The sequence below is a fragment of the Alosa sapidissima genome, chromosome 11 (assembly GCF_018492685.1).
Source record: "Alosa sapidissima isolate fAloSap1 chromosome 11, fAloSap1.pri, whole genome shotgun sequence".
In the NCBI taxonomy this organism is placed as follows: domain Eukaryota; kingdom Metazoa; phylum Chordata; class Actinopteri; order Clupeiformes; family Clupeidae; genus Alosa; species Alosa sapidissima.
In genome coordinates this window covers 24,572,883-24,600,715 of record NC_055967.1, presented here as the reverse complement: position 1 = coordinate 24,600,715, position 27,833 = coordinate 24,572,883, and the positions used below count along the sequence as shown (strand labels likewise).

General features: G+C 40.2%; 1 protein-coding gene across 1 annotated transcript; it reads right to left on the bottom strand.

The window, feature by feature from the left end:
• Window positions 1–157: 157 nt before the first annotated feature.
• fads2 (fatty acid desaturase 2) lies at window positions 158–27,833 on the bottom strand. Its single transcript, XM_042109542.1, has 13 exons — window positions 27,607–27,833; window positions 17,257–17,533; window positions 16,881–16,991; window positions 16,311–16,508; window positions 15,571–15,672; window positions 11,655–11,780; window positions 11,179–11,239; window positions 10,992–11,068; window positions 10,641–10,738; window positions 9,672–9,768; window positions 9,371–9,450; window positions 8,958–9,083; window positions 158–830 (listed from the first exon to the last, which is right to left on the bottom strand). The coding sequence occupies exons 2-13, from the start codon at window positions 17,464–17,466 to the stop codon at window positions 779–781; spliced, it is 1,338 nt and encodes a 445-aa protein (XP_041965476.1). The 5' UTR covers window positions 17,467–17,533; window positions 27,607–27,833; the 3' UTR covers window positions 158–778.

Below are 27,833 nucleotides of genomic sequence, written 5' to 3'. Positions count from 1 at the left end.
ATTACATTTTTGTAACATCCATAACGCCAATAAAATGTGATGGTATGGGAAAAAATGCACAAATGAGAAAAAATGCACAAAAAAATGAATTATCATTCACGGCATTCAGCATGTGTGTGTGTGTTCTATGTAACATGTTAATGAAAAAACCCACAGGGCCAGTACTTAGTATCTTTATTCTTCCTGATGTCTGAGCAGATAGGACAGCCTCAGAAGCAGGCTACAAAATACCATGATTACAGCATCAATCTTTTTCAGCATTCTGTGCTATGTCAGTACTTATAAAAGTCAATTACAGCAAACACAAAGAAAACAATGTGATACCTAAACTTATCAACAAGGAGAACCTGTAAGGTACGAATTCCTTATAGAATGGAGATTAGATAACAAGTTTGTGTGTGTGTGTGATTCCTGATCAAATGGAGATGAAATAACCAGTCTATGTGTTTGATTGCCTGGTTTAGCTGGCTTAATTCGAGTCAGATGAAACTTTAGTGATGGCCAAACATGATCCCTACTGTCACTTTAAGATTATAAAATCATTCCGTCAGAACCCAGGTTAATTCCTCTCTGTGTATTTTAGAGAATTTCATAGTATATCATTGAACACTAAGTTATCACACAAAGAAGTAATCAAGCACAATCAATAAATCAAGAACAATCATGTACTATCATGTACTATCTTATTGTGTCAGTCAGAAATGTGTACGATTGGAGGAGCATCTTGGAGCCATGTCTGTTGAGAGGTTGATATCTGTGGAAGTGGAGAGGATGGAGGTCACTTGTGCAGGTATGCATCCAGCCAAAGATCACCAGACTTCTTCAGGGAGCTGAGAGAGAGAGAGAGAGAGAGAGAGAGAGAGAGGCGGGGGGGGGGCAGAGACAAAACTCAAACATGAAAACACATTTAGAGCTCAAGGAACTGCTCAGGGTGTTCACAAACACAGTTACAGTCACATGAATTAAAAGGGAAATCCAGGGTATGCTTTGCTGGTTGGCGCCATCTTGAAATGAAGTGACTACAACACAGATCTGTTATTTCAAGATGGCGCCAACCAGCAAACTACTACCAAAGAAGTGTCAAAGACACTCCCCCTCTACTTCCTCTTCTACCACTTCTCCTGTAAGGTGTGGTCTGGCACACCCTCAAAAAAGCTTTACGTCACTGACCAAGAAAAACCTGGTCTAAAGTGAAACGTGCTACATATAAAGCACAGCTGAAGACGCACTATCACAAGATGTCACCCAGCTGATGTCACACACCTGAAGACATACGGTCACCCTTCGCAACCAGTCCCAAACAACTTGTCTTCAGGATAAATATCCTTAAGATTATTATTCAGTCATTCCAACATTATTGGGGTAAGTGTTGTTTTTTCAGGCTATGTTTTCAATTGTAAACCCTTGTCAGTCAATAGTGAAAGTAAAGAACTGTAGAATTGGGTTGTCGTTGCCTATGAGACCACGGTGAAGTTAAATGTAGTTTCAGTTTGCCTATGAGTTCAAATAATAGGCGAGTGCAGATGCATGTAGGCTATACTCTGATAGTCACACACAGGCTTTAGTGAAGCAAGGTTTAGTGGAATCCCTGTGTTGCATACACAGTCTTGCATGCAAGCAGATTCCTTCAAATGTGCCGACTGTCAAAATTCCGACGTGCTATTTGATGTTGCACTGCTTGCTGTTAAATGGAATGACAAATGTCACTCATTGGTTTAAAGGATGTTTCACCCAAAACACACCCATGACTGATAAAGAAGAAGAACAACATAAGAACAAGCCTTTTAAACAATGCGCCCGGTCTCTGATCACAAAATCATGCCATTAAATTAGCAAATGTGGACAGGACACAACTTAAACTTTGCGTTTCTGACCATGGGTTTCAGATTGCTAAAATACATTCCTTTGACTAGCATTTAATATGCAGACACTCCTATCCTCTAACACTAGTATTGACAGATGCAGTGGTAATTCCTAGCTATAGTCTCCTCTGCACTGTAACTTAACTAAAATGTTATTTTATTGCTGTAGCTGTAGCTCTGTATCTTAAATGTTAAAATGCTCAATTGTTAATGGCTTATATGTTATTCTATTGATGTAAGTCGCTTTGGATCAGCCGTGGCCTACTGGTTAGGGCTTCGGGCTTGTAACCGAAGGGTTGCCGGTTCAATCCCCGACCAGTAGTCCATGGCTGAAGTGCCCTTGAGCAAGGCACCTGACCCCTCACTGCTCCCCGAGCGCCACTGTAGCAGGCAGCTCAAAAAAAGTGGGTATGCGCTATATGCGGCGCAGCACCATGGGGGCGCCAAAGCGATGGTAAAAAAAATAAAAATAATATATATATTAGTGCTTTCAGTTAAACGCGTTATTAACGGCGTTAACGTAAACCTATTTTAACGGCGTCAATTTTTTTATCGCGATATTAACGTTCTTTTTGGTGTAACAAACTTTGTAGTTTTTTCACAAGCTGTTGCAACAACTAGTAACGTTAGAACAACTACAACACCACACTGGATCTGGCTAGACCAAAGATTGTTAAGGTGTGCTGCATGTACACGCCCCCTTTTAGTGGAAAGGGAGCTGTTTGGATAATGGAAACCTATGCTGCATAGAAGTGGGGAGCGAAAAGGGGTTATACTTACTAAATCTTGAAACAAACGTGAATAAAAGGCACAAAATAAGGTTGGTGTAAGAGTTATCTGTGTGTTTATGGGATTAATGTGACCATTATGTTCCTATTTTTTGCTCTTTCCAGTTTAGCCTACTAACAGGAGTATCACAAATGTAGGCACAGTCAAACTGCCCGTGGCTGACTACTAAGTTCGGCAAGCTTAACTTTACATGTCATAACATCAACTAAACATAAGTCACACATTCATTCTATCACTTGTAATATGAACGTAGCCTTTTTCCTACAACTAGGTGAGATAATTGGCTATGCCTGTTATACTGAAGTTCCACAGTTAGCTAGCTAGCAAGCTAACCGTTTTACATGGGATATGGTAAGTGTAGCTAGTACGTGCTGAATGGGTTGTAATGTAGCCTACATCGTTTCGACATGAGTAAGTTACATACACATAATTCTTTATAACTGCCGTGTTAGTAAAATTATTGAACGGCCTGTAAATTAATAACTAGATGTAACGTCAAGGTGTGATTAGGCTATCTGTCTTTCCCATTAGAATCAATGATATATGTATGTTAACTTGTTTTCCGCTAAAATGGGGCGTGATGCAGATTAAATGTAACCTATCTTTATGATGATGCGCCTTTAGTAGGCTACGTAAAGGCATCCTGCACACACTTGTTTGGGCTTACGAGCCGGCCAAAGAGTAGATTCGTAGCCTACAATAAACACAGTTCTGAACTCCCGGTCAGCTGAATGGTGTTTTAAATTGCTGTGGACACCGATGTCGACATAAGTGTGATGCACTCTGCTTTCGACATTCATTTACTGTACATTAGATTCCATTCTTTTTTAATACAACTCTGCACACCAGCATCGCACTTTGCCGCCGTGTAAATCACGATTCAGTTATATTTGGTCGACGCCGCTCCATAAAAAACATTGTTCATCCAGTGTTTGCGTGTTAAAAATTTTGGCGCTGATGTGTGTGGCAAGTGACAGTGCACCATAGACTGTAGGCCTATAAAATGGCAGTGCACTCATGTCGAAAAGTTCTTTATTTTCAACTGAACTCAAAGATAATGAATATAGTATTTTATGTTTGTTATGCCCTTTATTAGCTATATTTCTGAAGAATATATTGTGTTGCCTCAGGTCTGCTGCACATCTTTTGAAATTTGATTTGAAATAATCAAATAGACCTACTTAAAGTTAAGTTAATGAAGTAACTTGCTTTGCTTTCATTTGAATACACAATAATTGCTTTATATTGTTAACATGGACTCCCGGAAAGTTCAGAAATGCAAAATAATAGAATTTGAATCATGCGATAAAATATGTGATTAATCGTGATTAACTATAGGAATTCAGCGATTAATCATGATTAAAATCGTTTTAATCGTTTGACAGCACTAATATATATATATATATTTGGTATTTTCTATATGTAGCTACTGCTGTGCGTTTCTAAATAATTTTAAACATTTTCAATGTTATATATAACATTTTAGGGGACTAACAGGCTAGAGTAGACGCCCTCTCTCATAAGATTCCATCATAGATTTTTGACATAGAAGAGGGAGTGGGGGCGCCGTGAGCGCTGAGCGAGCAGGTAGGCCTAGGCAAGTAGTGAGTTGCCGTCTATGGAAAAAGATGGATACAGCAAAAAAAGCTGTCGGCGGCTAAAAATATAGAAAGAAAGAGGGAAAAGGAGATGGCATGTCAAGGGATGCGACAGCAGTTAAATAAGTGGACGGTGAAAGCCAACAGGTAGGATTTAAAGAGATGATGTCTGTGCTTGGAGGCTTGCAAATATTCATGATAACAGACTAACTAGAGTTTGTTAAGCAAATGCCGATTGAAACATAGCCTATTCCATTCAGATAGGTGGCTACCATGCTCATACTGCACTTTTAATGGCAAACTGCAAACAGAAATGTCACGCTAGCAACAACTCATTACATGTTTCCATATCCTAACAATGAAGGCTCCTTGTAATAACTTAATATTGTGTTGTCAATGTGGCGCAAACAAACAAGGCATAGTAGTCCTATCAGCCTTATCTTTTATGAGCAATAGCTGGCAAAACGACGTTATGAAAACTGTTTAGACTCTCTTAACTCATTGAGTGCCAACGTAATATTACGTTTTTAGCTTTTTTTTTATTACGAAACAAGACACTCTAACACACCCTATATGTGATTTTGGGAATTCTGTGATGAATGGAAATGAAATATATGACGATCGAAAACTCATGAAAACGCACAATCTGGACATTTTATCATAACTCGGTTGCCGCTTTGGGTTGAATCAGTGACGCATGCACGTCAGCTCAAAACCAGGCCATTTTCGTGGGTCTATCACTAGGTGGCAGTCTCGCCAGGTCACTTCCCGGAAACTTTACAGGCATCTTTATCTCCATTTCTAGAAAAAAAACAGCGATTTTGATGAAAACTAGCCACTTTAGCTTGGGATTTCTCAGGAACAGAGGCGTATAGAAATACACGGTTTGCACCCACTGAGAGCTTAAAGTCTCACCTTCAAACGAGCCATTGTATGTGTTCATAGCTATAACACAGAATATGCTGTGGCTGTACAAAAATCATCAACAATGGTCTAGATTGCTGGCACTCTAGGACAAAGCTTCCGAAAACAGCTTGGCATTCAATGAGTTAAAGTGACAATGCACCATTTATCAATACTTCATCAAGTTAAACATCAAATTGGCAGCATTTCTTTAAAAAATATATATATTATATTTTTACACACTAATGCACAGTAATGTAAATTATTGGCTTTTTGTTTTGCTTTACTTGTTTTTTTTTTTTGGGGGGGAGGGCAATATTGTTGTTGCATACCCCTCAAAAAATGGGTAGCTGCGCCCCTGATTAGAAGAAATGTGTGCGACTGCAATAAGGGAGGTTTGGCGAATCACTGCACAACTGAAACCGCCATGGAAGCACGAGCACCTACTGGAGGACCTCCCGTTATCATAGACGACCACCCCGACGATAGTGGTGAATTTGGTGAACAGGGTAGTGGTGAAGATAACGTCATACACCCGTGGCCGTATTTGCAAGAAATGTTTCTGTACATTGGCAGCTTTCTGTGAAGCTGAACACTCCGCTACCTGCCTCAGCGGCCTGTGAAAGGCTATTTAGCATCGCAGGACTTGTCTTCAGTCCAAGAAGAGTAAGACTGATTTAGGCCCGGGTGGGTAATTGGGAGAATTCCTGGTGGGCCGCTTCACTTTTGGGCCGGTCGAGGAAAAACATATTGCAAAAATATTTGTCACGTTAGTCTATCTTTTCTTAAAGTAGGACACGTTCCGCATTCTGTGCATAACACCAATGCAATGCCTCTGTATGGGTTATAGCCTACGTGAGGGAGTTCTCCCCTCCCAAAAAGAGTTGGTTGGGTCCATATAGCCCGTCTTTTCCAAAAAGTTTTCTCAGATACGGATAGCCGAGCCGGCCCTACAGTAGACACAAGCGTCAGGAAGCATTGATGGTAGAAAGAGGCCAGGAGAGACTGAGCAGCAGATCAACCAGTCGACCACTGAAAATGATGAGCCCGAAATTAGTGATGAGGAGGCCATGATTACAGGGACAAGTAGAGAGGATAAATTAAAGTTATTTAATGTAAGAAAGAGCAATTACCCGACATGATAAACTTATATGCCTTGTTTGCTCAGAAGAGGGTTTAGTAAAGGAGTAGGCTAAATCACCAAACAACAATATAGCCTACCCATGCAAAAAACATGTAGCCTAAACATTAGTTTAATATGCCTCTTTGTGGAAGCGTGTGATAAGCTACATTTAAAAGGCTTTCTTTCTTTCTTTCTTTCTTTCTCAGTGTTTCCCATACATTGACTAATCTGTGGCGGGGCGCCACGAAATAAAATTGGCCGCCACAGATGAATTTTCTATGTTTAATTTAATTTAATTTAAATTAAATATAAGGTCAAATCCTTGCATTGCCATTGAGCTGCGCTTTTTACGCACACAGCCTTTCCTTGCCCCGCCCCGCTCTCTCTTGTAGCCCGCTGCCCCTCCTCTGCATATGCATTTAACAAAATATTCACGATTGTTGAAGGATTGTTGTTGCCACATAGAAGCATTGCATAGAAGACGTCTGGCTAAATTGCTATTAAATCCGCTTAGCATCGTGACCATGCTGCGCAAATTTGTTCAAAACTGCTGCATTGAAGTGAACTCTGCTCACTGCTCGCAGATCTTATCACAACATAGTAGGCTATATTGAAGAGACTAAACTAAGTTATGAAATCAAGCAGTATCTCAAAGCTAACGTTAGAATACTGTTTGGATGTCGAATTTAGCATGCTTAGCCTACTTACAGCTGCTTGTCAATTTCGTTGAAGGGCTCATTTTATTGACTCGGACACTGAATGTTTGCAAAATCCCGATGTAAATGGAAAAGTGTTTTCAAAAGTGCTAGTCCCAAAGAAAAGTACGAACCTTTATTTTAACTATGTAGAAAACATTATGAATTGCATCCACACATCAGCAGCCTTTCAACTGTGTTACAATTGCAAGGGTTCCTTCAAACGTCTTAAAGCGACAGGCACTCAATTAGACCTATACACTACCAAGACGATCTTAATACCCCCCCCCCCGTCAAAGTCAGCTACCGCCACAAATTGAATCCAATTCTGTGGGAAACACTGTTTCTGTTTTTGTTAACTTGTGGATTAGTTGAATATTTTTTAACTTCTCAGTTGAAGTGAATTATTATATAATTATGACCGCCGCGCAGCGAAGCGGCAGTCATATAGGTTTAGTCAGATTTTTTTTTTTTTCTTTTTCGCATGTCCAAATTTCCGTGAAGGATTCCCGGGACACTGAAAGACCGGGGTAGACGAAACTTGGTGGGCATGTAACCCCATATGGATAGCATGGAACCATCGTTTTTCGTTTTGATCTGTAGCCCCCCGCTGGACTGCACCCCCCGAAAGGAGGGTACGGCAGACACAGTTTTCTTTGAATATCTTGAGAACCGTAGGGCCTAGGATGACCAATTTTTTCCGTATGTTTGCCTCCAGGGGTCATGTTAACCCATTCCATGTGCACACATGTGCATAAACAGATACACACGCACACACATACATTCACAGTAATCATACGTATGACACATACTCACACAGTAGACATATGTACGCATGTATGCACATGCACAAACACACATAGGCAGGCAAACACACAAGCACGCACACACACACACACATACATAAACATAAACAAGTACACGCACACATGCACACAATTTAAGAATTTCTCAGAATTATGAACAGGCAAGATGGGGGTGGGGTTGTATAAAATGAATTTTACATGTGAAATCTATGAACTAATCATGTTTTGGTACTTGTTGTCTAGCAGATACCAGTGAGAATTGAGTGTGGATAATGCAATTTAGTGAGACAGTTAGAATCATATAGGCCTTTGGGCGTGATTTATTTTTGTGGAAAAAATGTGCTGGACTGGGCGGCGGTCATATTTTGTACCGCTCTGCGGTACATCTAGTTGACACATTTGTTGAACCATGGTACAAACTACAGGATAGTAAGAGCTGAAATGTTGCTTAATTTATCCAATTTCCACCACTATGGAAAACGGCCGGTCTTGGGCCTGAAACTCCCGGGCACTGAATTCTGGCAACAAAGTTATTTATTTTTCATTTTTACCTGAAGTTCATACAAAAGGGACATTTCTGTTTCTGTTTTTTTCTTTGATGTCAGCTCTAAAAATATGCTGTTTGTTCTTTGAACTTAAGAGAATTGTGCCTAAAAGTCCTAGAAAATAATGTGATTTTGATTTGATGAGTGAGATGAAGAAGATATGGGAACCCTGAATATGCTTTATTATAAGAAAGCCAAAATAAAGTTCACAATAAAAGTTCAAAATAAAACCGCTTGCTTTTTACTTTTACTTCAAATACTTAAGTACATTAAATATCAGAAAATTACTTTTGATACTTAAGTACAGTATATATCAGATACTTTAAGACTTTTACTTAAGTAATATTCTAAAAGGTAACTTTCACTTCTACCAAAGTCTTTTTCTAGTACGATACTTGTACTTTTACTCAAGTATTGCTTTCTAGTACTTTATACAACACTGTAACCCAACAACAGCAGGAAGACAGACAGACTTCCACAGACATACACACGACTGATAGGGGTTAGTGCTTAATTACTACTATGGAATCTGTCTCGGCATCAGTCCCACAGATAGTAGGAAGTCCTACTGACTTCTCTCAAGTTGGAATGGGCAGGACCTTTTATTTGCGAATCACTGACTGTCTGCTGTCTTACCTCACAACGTCCACTAGGCCGCGCCACAGAGTCTTCACCTCATATGGGATCCCATGTTTCTCACACAGGGCTTTCACCGATGGGGCAGCCAGCCAGTAGTTGTGCCGAGGCATCGTGGGGAAGAGACTTGTGGGGACAGAGTTTACAAATGGAACTTGCATTTTAACTTGCACATAAGTTACAGTAAGTCTAAGTAACTCCACCTGCCTCATGATTTTACACACACATATGCACATACGTTACAGTGAGTCACACAAATAACTCCACCATGCTTCATTATTTTACAACACACACTCTGACTTTTTCCTTAAGACGGCACATAAGCCACATTCAATTTGTCAAACTATTAGTGCATCCTAGTAAAGTGTGTTGAACTGATGGGTGTTGAGTCACAGTGACCCAAAGCCTCTTACTGGTGCTCGATCTGGAAGTTGAGGTGGCCGGTGAACCAGTCGTTGAAGAAGGACTGCTCAACGTTGCAGGTCGCCTTCAACTGTTATAATACAAGGGAGAGCAAATCCTCCAGTACACAATCCAAATTCTGTCATTGTCATTTAACGTCAAACGCTTTATTACAGTTTTAACCCTGTAGTCTAAAAAATTGAAGGAAAATGATGGAGATGATCATAAAGACAGATGTTAGAAAAAGTTTAAGCTGTTGAAAAAGCTTCTTCTCCAGATCCACCATGATGTCAAGGTCTCAGGTGAACACACCTGCATGGTGATCCAGTCCTGGTGCGTCTCGTGGTCGATGTCCATGGGAATGTGGTTCATCTGAGTGACCCATACAAACCAGTGGCTCTCCAGGAACCTGCAGTGGGACAGAACCACACAGAACCGAACATACACATCAGACAAGGGCATAACCAGTGGTTCTCTAGGAACCTGCAGTGGGACAGAACCGCACAGAGTCAAACACACAAGTCAAACAAGGGCATAACCAGTGGTTCTCTAGGAACCTGCAGTGGGACAGAACCGCACAGAGTCAAACACACAAGTCAAACAAGGGCATAACCAGTGGTTCTTAGTGGAACTTCAAAAGTGCTCCACTGATAGACACATAATAGGCAGAGTGAGTGGACACTTTCTGTCACTTGCCCACGCACATCAACGGCGACATTTTCAACTGACAAGCCTTCAATTAACAATGGATTTTGCTGAGCAGCGCCAACCAAAATAGAACTGAATCATAAGTGTCTAGATGTCTTTCATGATTGGACATGGGATATAGGGGATTCTGGGAAATAGAGGTTATTGGGGAATTACAACAAGTCTTACTGATCCTAGCACTCACCAGCCGTCTCAAACTGACAAGTAACTGTTAAAAACAGCACTCACTGATGCACTTATTCTTACTGTACTCTAATGTTTTTAAATTGTCCTAAAATTGTTGAGAACTGCTCTAAAACTTAAACTGTTTACTATGTTGTTAGTCGCTTTGGCTAAAAAGCGTCAGCCAAATGTAATGTAATGTAATGTAATGAATCTTCACTAAAAATAAAAAACTACAAAATGGCTTAGTGATCAGTTAACGCTTGACAGTCAAATGGACTGGGTTATTTGTTGGACTCATTTCCTCATTGCATCTTTAACAGCAGGATTACCAGGAGGAGAGAATGTTTGCATCTTTAACAGCAGGATTACCAGGAGGAGATAATGTTTGTTCATTGTGGCATCACTCACCTGACAAAGCTGATGAGAGCAATGGAGCCCAAGAAACCATAGAACGGCACAAAGCACAGGAAATAACGCATGTAGTATGTCATGGACCAAGCCATGTCCTGGGAAAGGGAGAGAGGGGGAGAGAAAAGATAAGAGGGGGAAAGAAAAGATAAGAGGGGGAGAGAAAAGAAGAGAGGGGGAGGGAGAGAAGAACCAAGAGATCTATTGTAGTAAGTAGATAGATAGATAGATAGATAGATAGATAGATACTTTATTCATCTCAAGGGAAATTTTAAATGGTATCAGATTCAAACCAAAGGGGCATTGATGGGTTCTTTACGGTTCTCTGTGGAACATGCACTGGACACTCACCACCCAGTCCCTCCTGAAGAACATTGTGGTCATGATCTGAATGTGGAAATACACAGGGATGAGGAGAGGAGGGCCGACTGTGGAGTGGAACAAACAAACAAACAAACAAAGTGGTGACTTCATCACAAACATTCTGGAAAAGTTTCAAATGGACTATTAGAAAGGGCCAACGTGAAGACAGTCTTACTTAGGAAGAAGTACTGGTGCTGATAGTTATAAGGCAGGTACTTCAGCTTCTTTATACCGTACTAGAGAGAGAGAGAGAGAGAGAAAGAGAGAAAATAATGAAGAAAGGGTTGGATATATATGAGAACTTGTACATTCATTCACAATTATTATTCACATTCTAAGAATGTTGATGATTCAGATAATTCAACTATGAGATGAACTGATGAACTTCAATTGACAATTTCAGATAACCATGAAAGGTGTTCAGTTGCTTGTGCTATAGGTAAGGGATACATTACACAGGATACATGCAGGATACAACAGCATGTACAATGTACCATCAGTAGGTTGAATGCCTGTTATCAAGTGACCTGGCACCAGTCTCAAATGCAGATGTAATCAGGTGAACTGGCACCAGTCTCATAGGGAGATGCTATAATCAGGAGAACTGAGAGTTCATATTAATGGCACCAGTCTCATAGGGAAATGTGGTACCTCGACCGGCTGGGTATCTCCCAGCACAAAGGCATGCAGCATGTTCACGTCTGGGTCTTTGCTGAAGATGTTGGGCTTGGCGTGGTGCTGGAAATGCCTGTGGTTCCACCAGTTCGCCGAGGCTCCCTGGAGACATGGACACATGCACACATCCATACATAAACACACATTCGCACACATGCACACACACACACACAGACACAACTTCAAACTAACTTCAAACAGGCGCCCTCATCAGCACACAGAAACCCTGATACTGCACTGTAAATATTATTCACAGCATATCTGATTTAATAATCAGTGAAAAAAAATTTCAGTAGAATGAGTACATTTCCTCTTTCTGCACTGTAAATATTATTCACTACATATCCGCTAATTATTCACTAAATAGATAGCTATAGTATATAGAGAGATAGAAGGTTGTGGAACTATAGACTACATGGTCCTCGCTTTAGATTGGGGGGCTGCAAAATTTACTACAAATAGGTAAGAAAGGTCTTATAAGCGTATTAGTTATCCACCTCTTTGACTATGTCTGTATGAGGGCATTCAAGTAGGTGGGAGCAGAACCGGAAACTACTTTGTAGGCAAGCGTTAGAGCCTTGAATTTGATGCGGGCCGCCATAGGTAGCCAGTGTAGCTGGATGAGCAGCGGGGTAACATGTGCCCTTTTGGGTTGATTGTAGACCAGGCGTGCCGCCGCGTTCTGGATCATCTGAACGGGTTTCACTGTGCAGGCTGGGAGACCTGTCAGGAGGGCGTTGCAGTAAAGTTGCAGTAGTCAAGTCGTGAGATGACTATTGCCTGAACCACGAGTTGGGTAGCATCTTGATTCAAGTAAGTCCTGATTTTCCGTATGTTGTAGAGTGCTAAACGGCACGACCGGGCGACTAAGGCAACATGATCTGAGAAGGTTAGTTGGTTGTCAAGAACAACTCGACAGTCCTGGTAAGTGAAACAGACAGGGAGTCAAATTTGATTTTGATGTCGTGGTGTATGGTAGGTTTAGCTGGGAGGACCAGCAGTTCAGTTTTTGAGAGGTTCAGCTGGAGGTGGTGTGCCTTCATCCATGTAGCTATGTCTGAGAGGCAATCCTAGATCCGTGCTGAAACCAAGGGGTCATCAGGTGGAAAGGACAGATAGAGCTGTATGTCGTCTGCATAGCAGTGGGATGAGAAGCCATGCGAACGGATAATCTGTCCCAAGGAGGTGGTGTAGATAGCAAAGAGAGCACTGAGCCCTGGGGGACCCCTGTGGTGAGATGGTGAGGTGCAGATAGCTGTCCAAGCCATGATACATTAAATGAGCGTCCTGTGAGGTAGGATTCAAACCAGGAGAGAGCAGAACTGGGGATTCCCATGTTAGAGAGTATAGAGAGAAGGATGCGGTGATTAACCGTGTCAAAGGCAGCCGATAAGTCAAGCAGAATGAGTACTGATGACTAAGCTTCTTTTAAGGCTTCTGTTACAGACAGCATAGCCGTTTCGGTAGAGTGGCCGCTTTTGAACCCAGACTGATTTGGATCCAGAAGGTTGTTCTATGAAAGGAAGTCAGAGACCTGTTTGGAGACTGCTCGTTCAATGCCTTTGGATAGGAAAGGCAGGAGTGAGACAGGGCGGTAGTTCTCGACTTGAGCAGGGTTGAGAGAAGTTTTCTTAAAGCAACACCGGTAACGCTTTATAATAACATGTGCTTATTAGGTATTAACAGTGCATAATAAGTAGTTAACAATTCATTACTAACAGTTAGTTAACTGTTGTTATCCTTTAATAACATTAACTAACTGTTAACATGCAGCTTGTAAGTGTTAATAAGCAGCCTTTTAAGTTACTTACAAGCATATTTGTTAACAGTTGTAAGTGTTAACAAGCTGCTTGTTAATGGTGTATAAGACAAATAGTGTTAGTCATACGAGACGAGAGGAAATATGTTCGTCAACAACCTTTTTTTTCATGACTAAGACGAGACGATGACGAGACGGCAGTAATGTCCTGAAACACTGACTAAGACTATCTTAAGATGCATTATTGTTGACGAAAAAAGACGAGACTAAAATGTTTTGCATGAAATAAAAACTAAGATAAAATCTCTCTTTATTTTCGTCTACAAAATGAGAAGACAGAATATCTAGCTGTTACGTTTTCAAAATATTCCGAATGAGTTCATACGCAACAGCTTTCCTGTAGTCTACGTAGACCTGCTAGTCTATGTGCTGTTGCTGCAACCCTGTGGCTGCAACACGAAACTACATGGAACAAGAACACTGGAGATTTCTGCCAGAGTTATAGCAAGCTAACTACCTAAGCTTTATGCCACAATGCTACATACCCAGAAGTTGAAGCTTCTCTCATACAAATTAACATCCCCCAGAATGTCCATACGAAAATGTTCATCATGTAATGTCAACTATTTAACTAGTTAGACTGATGATGCAAAGTTTGCTAGCAAGTAAGCTAATATGTAAAGTTCGCTAGCAAGTTAGCTACATGTATGGCTAAGATGGAGAGTCTGTTTGGGGAATGTGTTGTGTTTGGGCGCATATCGCCATCTAGCGAGGCGGAGTAAAACATTAATACTTTGGTCTACGACAGTGTTTCTCAAACTTTTTCGGTTTCAGGACCACTTAACTAACCCTAGCTAAAAAAAAAAAAGATAAGACCTACTTCAACAGTAGCCTATAATTAGTCTACACTATAGGCCTACTCACTGAACCACCTTGCTTATTGTCTTTGCACTTTGTTTATTGTGTGGATTCATACTGTATGATTTAAACTGGCATATCTTAAATAGACAGTGTTGCAGAACTGTTTTTACATACAAGTTGGTTCAATATTGCAAACAACTCATCTATATTATATTTTACCACGTCTGCTCGCGGACCACTTGGAATAGCTTGCGGACCACCAGTGATTCCCGGACCACACTTTGAGAAACACTGGTCTACGAATATGACAGTGGTCCAGTCAAATCTTTTACGGTCAAATCCCAGCCGAGCTATAACTGTAGCTCGACTTACCTGTGCATGTAAACATACTGACTGACAAAAAATCAGAATGAGTAATTATAACAGACGAGTAGCCCTGTGGACACACAATATTGTTGGAAAATTGAGATGTGTGACTCAAATGGTAATCAGAAATAATTTGTTATAAAAAAAAAGACTAAAATGTGTTGACTAAAACTGACTAAGACTAAGATACCTTTAGTTTTCTTTTGACTAAAACTAGACTAAAATGACGAGACTTTTAGTTGACTAAAACTTGACTAACAAAAATGATATTTGAATGACTAAATATGACAAAGACTAAAAAGGACATTTCGTCACAAGACTAAGACTAAATTAAAAATAGGTGACAAAATTAACACTAACACGCTACCTCCAGACCATCTAGCTCTACCACCGGTACGCTCAGGCCAATACAAACTTTTCTCATCTGTTGTTCCTCATTGGTGGGTAAAGACCCAGCTCTTTAGAGAACATCTGCTCTCATAGCACCACTTACAATAAGTTTTGCTGATCCTAGCACTTACCACCCGTCTTGAACTGACACTCAACTGTTTAAAAACAGCACTCACTGATGCACTTATTCTTACTGTACTCTACCGTTTTTAAATTGTCCTAAAATTGTTGAGAGAATTGCTTTAAAACTTAAACTGTTTACCATGTTGTTAGTCGCTTTGGTTAAAAATGCGTCAGCCAAATGTAATGTAATGTAATGTAATGTTATGTACTCAAAACTGGGATAAGGGTTTATCCATTGTTCTGAAATCAGGGTATGATGTTTACATGCACAAATACAAGATACAGGACACTTCAAAGCCCCGATCATAACCGGGATACTGAAGTGCATGTAAACACAGTCATTGAAAATAGTTTCAGTAACTTGTCTAGTTAGTGCCTTTGCTCCTTCCTCACCTTCAGGTGGCCGATGATGAACTTGTGCAACAGATGGTTCCATTTAGACTTCTTAAATACAGACAAGTGGCCAAAATCATGCTGCAGCCAACCCGCTTGGGACTGAGAAAACACACACACACACAAAAATGCATGGGGTTAGTTAGTAACGCCAATATGGCAGTTGTCTACCCTACCCCTGCCCCTTCCGCGGCCAAAAGTCGACATGTGAATACATCATGCCAATCATGTGTTGCGACCTCGCAGCTGGAGTGAAGTTGGTGTTGTGAAGCCTTGTGCGTGCGCAGTTCGGCCTGAAATAGCTGCCCGATAAGTGCCCAAAGTGCGTTGCAAAATGGCCACCGAGTGGAGGGACTTGCCTAAAAGGACTTTGGTACCTGTAAGGTAGCATTCCTATGGCAACAGTGGTATCTCTATTGTAACAGTGAGTGTGATGTTGTGGGTGCGTACCTGTGAGGTAGTATCCCTATGGTAACGGTGAGTGTGATGTTGTGGGTGCGTATCTGTGAGATAGCATCCCTATGGCAACAGTGGTATCCCTATGGTAACGGTGAGTGTGATGTTGTGGGTGCGTACTGTACCTGTGAGGTAGTATCCCTACGGTAACGGTGAGTGTGATGTTCCGGGTGCATACCTGTGAGGTAGCATCCCTATGGTAACGGTGAGTGTGATGTTGCGGGTGCAAACCTGTGAGGTAGCATCCCTATGGTAACGGTGAGTGTGATTTTGTGGGCGCATACCTGTGAGGTAGCGAGGAGGGCAGCGCAGGTGAGGGAGGAGAGCCAGCCAGTGCCCGCGGCCCACACCAGCAGAAGTGCCAGCACCTCCAGCAGCAGGATGTGGCCCAGGCACACACTGAAGAACACGGGGTCCGTGCGGAACAGGCCCCGGCACTCCAGATCCTCACGCAGGGTGCGGAAATCACTCACCAGCCGCTCCTTAGACACACAGAGGAGAGAGAGGAGAGACACAGACAGACACAACATAGACAGATAGACAGACAGACACAACATACAGAGAGGGAGATACATAGGTAGGGAAAGTGAGAGATAGTGCTTTTGGTCAAGGCTCAGTTTGTTAATAAATTAAAAACACTTTCTAAATCTAGTTTTTCTTTTCTTTTTTAAAGTGTTTTTTTTTTGCTGTGTTTTTAGTGCTCCCTACAACAAACACTACAGTACACACACTACACACACAGTCATATACTGTACACGTACAGTTAATTTGCATGAGAGCTATCATTATGATCCTGTCTTTATTAAAGGGAAAGAGGACAGTAAGGAAACCATCCTGTCTGGTACTATGCACACCTTCTTTTGGCGGTCTTGGCTGGGCTCGGTGGCCGCTAGCTCTCCGATCTGCAGAGCCTTCAGGTACTTCTGCGCGAACTTGGGGTCGGGGTGAAATGCCACGAACGCGTCCTGGGCCGAGGAAGCACATTGATGTTAAAAGAGCCCAAAAGTAAACCTAATAACGGCCACACACATGACCAAACGGCCTGTAAATATTGGAACCCAGAAGTACAGTATATCCCCATACTCTGCAACAAATGTCCTAATAGCTGACCATATCCAAGGCTTGCCTTGCCTGTATACTATTTCTTCCAAAGGCAAATGTGTGCCAACGGCGAATTAATATATTTGTATAACGTTATAGGCTGATTGATCTTTTTTTAAGTTTACCAACCGTTGCATCTTCCCCTGCATAATGACTGATGACCCGTATCCCGCCCGGGTGGCGCTTCACCCAGTCGCTGATGTTGTACACATTCCGGTTGATCACGAGCCACTGGTCGCCCCGGCGGGAATGCTTCTGCACCTCCTCCCAGGTGAAGATGCTCGCGCCGCGTCCTCCGTTCTCCAAAGCCGGATCGGTCTTTTGACCTCCGCGGCCCATCTCCGACCCCCTACCGACTGAGATCTGTCTGCAAAGGAGCTCTCGGCAGTGTTTTCCCCTCTGAAACCTGGAATGGACACAAATAAATAAATAATTACTCTTAACTGGCTAAGTCCTTACTCTACCTGCGAGTCTGACCAGTGACCACGGTGCTGGATAAAAGTCGGTTTAAAAGCCCTGACTGGCCCCAATGGATTTGGAGTCTCCCAGATAGCAATTATTCATTGAATCTAAGTTAAATCAACATTATTTTGTCAACGTTAAATCATTGAATCAACGTCGCACTTCAACATTGATTCTATAACATTTTGCACCCTCTATTAATATTGAAGCAATGTTGAAATTCCAACTACAGATCAATGGAATTTCAATGGTATTTCAATTAAAATGAATATTGAAACGTTGAAATTACAACCAAACTAAAGATCAATGCGATTTCAATGGTATTTAAATTGATATTAAACCTCAGTAAACCCCTTTTAATCTGGAAATTCATATCCTGCTTTATCTACAGCCAGGATAAATTTGACTAGGCCTAGTATGTCTGGTTTAGGCTACACAATCATGCATAAATAACCATTGACAACTTATCAGTTTGAAAATCAAGTGCATTTATTAACTCTTCTTCATTTAGAAATTCACGTGTGTTGTGCTTCCCTGCATTCAGTATAGCATCCATAGACTACCCGGTTCGCAGTCAGCCCTCCTCCACCATCCAGTAGCAGAGTGAAGTGGCACCTAACAGAAACAGAAGAAAAAGAGATAAGACAGTGTTAGATAAATATGTTCAACTGAAACTGAAGGCTACTTATAATTGAAACTTTATCATAGAATATATATTCTATAGGTTTGTTGAGTTTACTGTCAAAATGCCAGGCTGAAGATAGTGTTAGAATAATTCAGTTTCGCAAGCTGGGTGAGCTCATTGAACATGCCCTGTTTGCTAGCAGCACCAGCCATTCGGGCAGCTCTGTTCGTCCGAATAATTTTGCTGCCCAATGAACAGTCTAGTCAGATATGACTTAAAGTTAACTTATATCAGTATTGCTAAAGTTAGCCTATTAAACTCACAAAAATATGATCACGAGGAGTTACATAAATGTTAGCTAAATCTCCACGTTAACCAGCAGCACATCTTCAGCCTATAATTTTGACAGTAGCCTAGAAGCTAACGTTAACGTTACGGTAGGCCTACTTCATATTTTATTTATCATGAGTATAATAAACTGTAACTTACTGACAACTAAGTAACTTCCGAGTAACGTTAACCTAACATTATGATGAAATGCCATAACGGTAAGTTAGTTAGCCTAAACATTAATTTGACAACAGCAAGTAAATTTAGCTAGCCTAACGTTAACTTAGTTGACCCAAGCATTTGAATGAGTTTGTAAGTCAGACAGTAAGATGTACATAGACTGTAAACATGACCGAATTTAATGTAGTACACTTTTACAACAAAACATTATCGTTTGATAAAAAAAATGCTTGCTTACCATTAAGGAGGAGTGGTGAACTTGACAGAGAGCTGAACACCCCCATTGGTCTGACTGAACTGTTGCTGAAAATGATCTCCGCCGGACAGTTCAAACGTCGTCGCGCGGTCAACTATAAATCCACTACTTTTCAATCACCACGTTAAGATTTCCCAGTCAACCATAAATCCATGACTTTTCAATATATTTTAGTGAACTATGTATCGATGCTCTATCGATTATGGCAACATAAACTATAAACCAATGTTGTTTCGATATATCTCTTATTGATATTCACCCCTTGCAGACACGTGACTTAAGTCACGTGAAGGCTCCATGCTGGACGACAAAAAGAAAGGAGATGGACGCAAATTACATTATGTCATAATGATTATGATCAGTGTTGGTCAAGTTACTTGGAAAAAGTAATTAGTTACCGATTACTGATTACTTATCCAAGAAAGTAATCCAGTTACTTTACTGATTACTTATTTTCAAAAGTAATTAGTTACTTTACTACTTACTTTACTTGGTTACTTTACAAAAACACACTAGCTATACACAACCTGAGTACGCTTTTTTAAAACTTGGTTTTATTAGTTTCAATCTTAACTTTTTGGTGTGTATACCCCTTCATTCGAATAGATGTAAATAAAATACAGCAAATAAAATTATCAAGTCTCTATTAACATTTACATCTTTTAACAGTTGCAGTGCAGAGAGGAGTAATGCATAACAGAAAATGCTGTTGCATGCCACATTTAGGCTGTTCTAATGTCAAATGAAGTTAATGTGGTGCCCATCCCATAAATAAATAAATAAAATTATATTGTAACATATATTATTTAAATGATAATAATGACATAGTCATTTTAGTTTAAAATACTACTATATTGTAAATATTATTATTATATATATATATAATATTGTAAATAATACTACTAATAATAATAATAATAATAATACTAATTTAATGCAGTTTAACTCATTTATAAATGGTGCGCTGTCACTTTAAGAGCGTCTACACAACTCTCATAATGATCAGCTCCATTCAAATATAAGCCTCTGGCTAGTCCACAAACTCCACATTTGCTCTAAGAAAGTGGTAGGTCAAGCTTAAAATTGTCAAATGTATTGAAATAATGACAAGTATATCCTCTTCAGCAGAGTTAAAATCAGGTGGTGCTGCAGATATAATAATAAATAAATACATAATGTGCCATTGTAAATTACAGTAAACACACATATTTCTGTTTTTCAGCAACATATTAGGAAGCAGGCCAATATTTTACAGCATTGTACAATATATTCAATGAAATACCAACATGCTGCATTAAATGGATCCATAATCCAGTCATACTGAGCACTGTTGGTTGGGAAATATTTTTTAAATAAACTTTGCAGGGATGTGATGTAGGCCTACTGTTTAATACATGGGATAACAAGAGTGGCTCCCGAAGCAGACGTTTCAGCGATTTCACTCAGATTCTCAAAGGCATAATACTGTTGCGATCGAGGCGCCTGTCCCATACCTCAAGTTTTTTGGTGAATGCAGTAATCTTATCTGCTAGGTGAGGTAGGTGCTTGTCTTTGCCTTGTAACTGGAGATTTAACTCATTGAGCTTTCCTAATATATCGCTAAGATAGGCCAGCTTCGTCAAGAAATGTTCATTAGTGAACGTGCTTGCGTATTCAAACATGCGCTCTTCCTCCAAGAAGAGGCAACTCGGAGCTCAAACACGCGCGACAGTGAAGATTGTCTCAAAGTGAAGATTGTCTCAAAATGATTTAAATATATATAAAAGGATATATATACATATACATACATTTATAAATATCCAAATACAAATATAAAAATGTGACATACAAATAAATAAACAAATTTATATAAATAAACGTGTCTTTGTAAATATATTTTCGAGATTTGAAAATAAATATGCTTGACTTTGTATATGGAATCTGCATGTGAATCTCCTTTTTGCTTTCATGTCGATGACGTAATTTTGAGACATTCCTACTGCACACCAAGATCCACAAATAAATACCACTAGATTTGAATGCGAAGACACCCTCCACTGAACAACCAGCAGATGGCAGTGTTGTACAACATGTTTGTTATCAACTGATAGCAACTGAATCTTTCCGACGCTGTTTTCCCTAGTTCAGTTCAGTCAAGTGGTCTATGACTAGCAGGATTAACGACATGGAAGACACTGGATTAAATGGATGGGTAAGTAATAACAACTAGCCAGAACGATTTATTATCGGTTTCGATGTGTAGTGCCGTTTTTAATTTCATAGACTGTATAAATAAGTCCATTTAGCAATATTGACATTAATGGCAGTCTGTCAGATAGCGATCTCAGCTGAGCTGGCTCTCACAGTTACGTTAACCTAGAAGCTATGTTCTTGTAACGTAAAATCTGCAACATCTGTAAAACAGCAAACACGAACACAGCCTGTCACTTGAGTTGCACTTTAGGGAAAACTACATTTTATTTTGAGGGGGCCCTAAATCGGATTTTAAGGGAAATCTTAACTTAATGTGTTTTGTGCAGGCACCAACAAAGCTGAACAGGCACCAGCTGTTTTGCTAGCTGTTAACGTTAGCAGCTGTACGCTGACTAAATGGTCTTCCATGCAGGGTTTGAAAACAAAATTATTTTTCAAACGTTCCGTTCCGAACGGTTCAGGTAGGCCTATGTTTAACGTTTTCGTTCTTGCATGCGTTCCGCCACCAACATATCGGTCCTGAACCGGTTCGGAACGCAAAATATCGTTCGTTCTTAAAGTTCCGGCAGTGTTTGACGGGCCTATCAAGTCTATTTTTGTGGACTTTACCTTAGAATAGACGTACTCATTATTTCCCCTTGATTTAGCCTATACCATAGCTATGCCCAAAAATAATAAATCACAGGCGGCATCCAAAAACATTCAGATGGGCTATCCATCCTATAGTCTACAGACTTACAATAGGCCTAAACTATGCCTATAAATAATTTCTTATCAAAAATATTTCTGGATAGGTGCTAAACTCCTTACCTGGTTGTAGCCTAAGTTTTATCCATATGGAGATCTTCAAAGGCTTGCGCTATAACTCCAACCCTGTTTATAAACAAACCTGTCTGTTGCTGACAAGGCCTATCTCAAATTTCCCGTTTAACTCTCTACATAGAATAGGCTATAATTGCGCAAACATTTCAAATCCCGACTTTAAAACGACAAGGCGTGAACAGGCAAAATAGGCTATTAAGCATAGGCTGCAAACAATTTCCAAATCAGTTTCAGTAGCCTACGCTACGAGCTGGCCTAAGATCCGAAGTGGCAGACGGATAGGTTACATTACAACAGCAAGACAAAATATACACATTTGGACCAAAGGTCCATTTATGTTTTTTTTTTTTTTCAAACTGCAGAAATCAAATTATTAGGCTGTTCGCCTACAGTAGTTGGCTACATAGCGGCTTGTTAGCTCACATTAACAGTGTAGATGCAGGCTTGTTTTTCGCACAACCGGAAATAGTCTCCCTGACATAGGATATGCTTTTGTGAAATTGTATAAAATATACAGAGAACGAAAAAAAAAAAACGTTATTAACCGGTTTTGTGGATTTCAGAATAACGTTTCTGTTCCGGAACAGTTGAAGACCATTTTGTTTTCGTTTCCGTTTCCACTCCTCGTAAAATTCCGTTCGTTTTCGGTTTTCGTTTTCGTTCCTTGAACCGGTTCGTCGCCCTGCTTCCATGTCGTTATTACACGGCTCTTCAGAGTGCTGCAGAAAGTTCCATTCACATGAATAGGCCTTCCCAACGTTCAGGCCTATCTTAAATCTATATAAATCACCGGCAAAGTATATAATCACCGCTGTCAACCGTTATTTACATTTGGTAAGGCGCACTAGCGCATGTAATATTATTAATTTCGGACCCCAAACAAACAGGATGTCCATTTCTCTGCGTTTCATATAACACCATTTCAAACACTTCATACATTACCTTTCCATACATAAAATCTATCAGCATGCTAACAATGAATAGCCTAACAATCAAACCTCAACTCAAGTAGCCGTTAAGCCGTTAAGCTACTAAGCAAGTAACGTTAAGTTAATGTTAACAGTTCACTGATTAAGTCAGTTAACAGTTCCATACTGCTTCGTAATTTAATTGACAAACTTAACATATTGTTACAGCAACAAATAAACGTCCCTTTCACATAATGATGATAACCAACATAGAGATTTGTGACTCACCAAGAAACTTCTGTGGAGGATGAAACGCTGCTATCGGTTCTTCACCTTAGAATTCTAGCTGATACTTTCGTTAGCCAAATGTATCGGTTCTTTACGTTAGCTGATACTTCCGTTAGCCAAATGTATCGTTTCTTCACATTAGCAGAGACATTTCTGGTTAGCCAAACGTATTCTTTCCTTTACAGTTCACTGTGTGCTTCAGCTTTCAAGCTTCATAGGTGCATTACTGCCACCAGTTGTTTGGGAATGGAATTGGATCTCTGATCATCGTTCTCAACAAGTTTGACACTTATTGATGATTGACGGTACAGGGGCGCATGCAAGTCAACACTGCGCTGAAACCTCAAGAGTCATTCAAATCGCGAACAGCCAGCTCCGTTTAATTGTCAGGTGTGATGAAATGCGTTCATATTCTACTTCTTATGTCATAAACGTTGAATGCCTATGGAAAGGTGTTGTGGTAGGATTGTCCAATGGTCAGTGTTGCTTATATTTGTGTTTTGATTTATGCGACGCACCGATGCTGGGTTCATCAGTTTTGCGCAAGTTTAAAACGCCTAATTTGTCATTTTCGTTCTATAAGTTCCATTTTTCATGTCATGAATGTAACATGCCTATGATAAGGCTTTGCAGTTGTACAAGATGGTCAATCTATTGTCTCAATTGTGATTCATGTGATGCGCACACCGATGCTGGATTCATGCACTTGATCAGCCTAGAACAGGAACATTTTGGAGAGGGAATTAGAAACACTTTTTAATTAAACGTAGGCCTAATTTACAAAGACATTGTAAAACACTGAAAGTTAATATTTACACCACGGGTCTCACGTCGCTCTCAAGCTCAGTCGCGTGCTGACCTCTTTTGAGCTTGCAAGAGGCTTACGATGCACAATTGTGCAGCCTATAATAAAAAGTAAATAATGTTTAATTAAATAAAGGCATGTGCTCACGCAGCCTATAAGTAAAGAAAAGACCCCTGCCATAATTTGAGGATTTACAGTAGGCCTAGATGAGTAGGCCTAAATAATAGGACTATAGCTATTTTATACTATATTTTAACTCAAGCAAATTGTTTTCATAATTGCACAAATTAAATTCAACGGTTAGATTCATCTGGACGTGTTTTAAGTTGGCTGCAGCCTGTAAATAGGCTAATGATTTTTGAAAATGAACTTCTGTGGTCATATGCATTTTACATAGGCAAGCAAGCAGGACAATTTGGAAGTTTTTGACTGCATGGAAACGATACAATAGTGTCAAGCACGGTTGTGTTTAGCCTAGGCCTACCATTTGCATTTATTTACGTTATGAACATCAGACGCTTGAGTGAAATCTCGACCTTATTAGTGATTGATAGCCTCTTATGCGCTGTGTTAGCAGGCCGTGAACAAAGGGTTAACTTATAGCCTACAGGTAGAAAAAAGAAAAATGGTGATAATATAACGTTAGCTAAGTTAGTTTGCCTGCTAGCTAGCTTATCAGTAGACTATTAGGGGTTTGCACGGCGTGTCATCAGATCTGGACATCGCCATATTGGAGATACTCGCCTCATTAGAAAGCATTAGGCACTGAAGTAAATCCCTAACATCGTCAAGGAAAATGGTTAATTATTGCTGTGTTTTAGGTTGTACCAATAGGTCAGACTGAGAAAAACATCCTGTGTAGGTATCGACTTCCAAAAGGTATCGACTTCCAAAAAAAAAACAGGGAGAAGGGACAATAATGCCAGAAGTTATCAGAGGAAGGGGGGGCGCTTGTGGTTGAACTTGGTACTTCGTCTCCCTCACCCAACTCATATGGATCACCAATATGGCCGCGCGTGCTGGGTTACCATAGTTACCGGCAACGTGACGTCGGTGCAAACCCCTAATACAGTCTCTCAATGGGAATTTAAAGTGCGTATGTCAGGTTAAAAAACATTTTTGACAAATGAAGGGACATGAAGCAAGATAGTTGTGAGTAGTGATTTTTCTTGAAAAATCAACTTGAAATACAATAGAACAATATGTACAGTTATTTTTATAACTGAATTTATGAACATTCCAGGAAACATTCCAGACACAATGATGACCTCATAAGAGGGAGTCCAGCAAAGTTGGTCAATTAAAACACATGGGATAAGGGATCATAAAGTAGTTTTTTTTACACTGATGAGGCCAAAAACATGACCTAATTCCAGTATGTCATGCTAGAGTCTACTACCTGCCTGACATAAAAATATCCTGATACCTTTTTTCTTTACTGGCAACCGTTATTGATCTTAAAATGTGATGAGGATATGGGTAAGTAGCAATGCTTGAAGTTGCCACAAGTTGTGTCACTTGCCATCACATAGGCCATTATATAGCCTAAACTAAGTAGAATCAGTAAGCAACTCATTAGTCTGTGTTCAGCCAACCATGGGCATATATGCTTTTCTTTAGAGACCTGACTATAAAACCATCAGTGTATATGTGCTACCACACATTTGCTCTTTATATATATATATACATCTGCTTATCAACTAATGTTAGCTATAGACAGACTATTAATTTGCTTACTGATTCTACTTAACTTGTTGTATATGAAAGCCTATGTTATGGCAAATGACACAACTGCCATTTTGAAGCCATGATGCATACTAATAGTGATCCGATCCTACTCACACCCCTAATCAATTTCTCACTGATGATTTGATGGCCATGATTTACCTAAATTTTGTAGCCTATTCGTCTTTACTTTGTCCCTGCCAGTCAGGTGCTTATGAACCACTGGTATGTCATAGAGAACATTTTTGGCCTTATCAGTGTAAAAGAAAATGCACTTAAAACCCATTCTCCCCTATGCTCAACTTTGCTGGACTCCCTCTTATGAGGTCATCACTGTGTCTGGAATGTTCATAAATACAGTTATAAAAATAACTGTAAATATTGTTCTATTACATTTAAAGTTGTTTTTTCAAGAAAAATCACTACTCACTATTATCTTGCTTCATGTCCCTTCATTTGTCTTTTTTTTTTTAACCTGACATACGTACTTTAAGTGATCTATTTACCAGTGCAATATCTACTTCTGTCTAAATAATAGGCATTATCTCTCCTTATTCAGTGTAAACTTGGAAAAAGATCAATTGGGCCTTTCACACTGTCAGTTGTTGCAGTTTCTTTACCGAGAAAGAAAAAAACAGCTGGCAACGTTAAAAACAGCTGTTCAGGTGGGCTCATAGAATTGGAACTGTATATAAAATGTTGCGCTGAGCTTATTAAAATGGCGCCCTGTCAGGCTCAGAGCCTACTTCATGCCTATTATGTAACTGATCTATCTTGATCCGCTCTAGAATCTTTGCCCTAAATTCCTTGAAACGGCCCTGGACTTCGCCTATGTGCTTGTCTGCCGTCCTGTTCAGTCTATGGTTGCTATAGCAACCGCTGCTGTGCTTCATACACTGACGAGATAACCATGCAATTGTAGTTGAAATACTCAGAAACACAAAGAAAACAAACCAAAATATATCTATGCAAGAACATGGGATGTTGTTGTATTCCAATCAATAAGCCAACAGTCGTGGAAGGGCATTACTACGGTTAAATCTCACTATAATCTCCTAGCTGTGCGATATGTCCCATTTTCAACCCATTGACTTGATTCGTGTTCTTGCAGTCCACTAGGCTATTTTGCTGTGGCGCGAACAAAACGTGACGTCACATGCAACGGGTGAATTCATTTTTTTTTTGTCAGGATTGTAATGCTGATTCAATGTCTATTTACCATTGAGATTTCAATCTCAACCAAAATGATGATTTGGATGAAAAATCAACATCATATCAATGTCACCTTGCTATCTGTCTGGGGACCATTTCCTCGCTGCATCACACGACTGACTCCGTCAGACTGAATGAACGTGACCATATAATTATCGAGAGATGGACGGAGTTATAGACGGATCTCCGCAAATGTTCCTGTTTCAATTTGGACAAAATGTACCTGCTGTGCTCACCCGCACGCTCGCATTGTAGGCTACAGCAAACAGTCCACACACACAACACCTCATGAATAAATGAAATCCCATTGGAAGGCGGAAAAAAGCAGAGCCTGATCTGTATTGAAAGACACATCTCCAGTATCTAACCGGATCCGCTCTCGGAATGTATAATTTACACCAACAGACACGCTTAAATTAACAGGTCAAACAGTGTAATTGAAGATAATCTTAAATACAAAAAACACTGAAATTGCAGACTCATAAATGGCATATCATCTTATTCTGCTTTTGTCATGGAGTTGCACCCCCGCCCCGACCCCAAACTGGTCATATTCCCTTAGGCTTCATATTTCCTAGGCAATTAGGCTATGTAAAAAAATACAATCGATTGAAAGTATTAATCCTTTATCAAAATCGCATCCTCAACATTGTGCATCAGATGATGGACTCACCTTGTTGCTGGCTACTTTCTCACGCCGACATGTAGGCTACAGTAGTAACTTGCCTCACTCTCACGTCCAAATTCCAAGCGGATCATTCGAGGGACTGTGGTCCAATCCGCGTCTATCTTCCGCCGCTGGGATATTCGCAATTGGTCCAGATCGCTCCTTTGAATCTTCCGCTGGTCTCTCGGTGTGAATGTGTGTAGGCTATGTGTGGGTGCCTGCGTGCAGCGTGC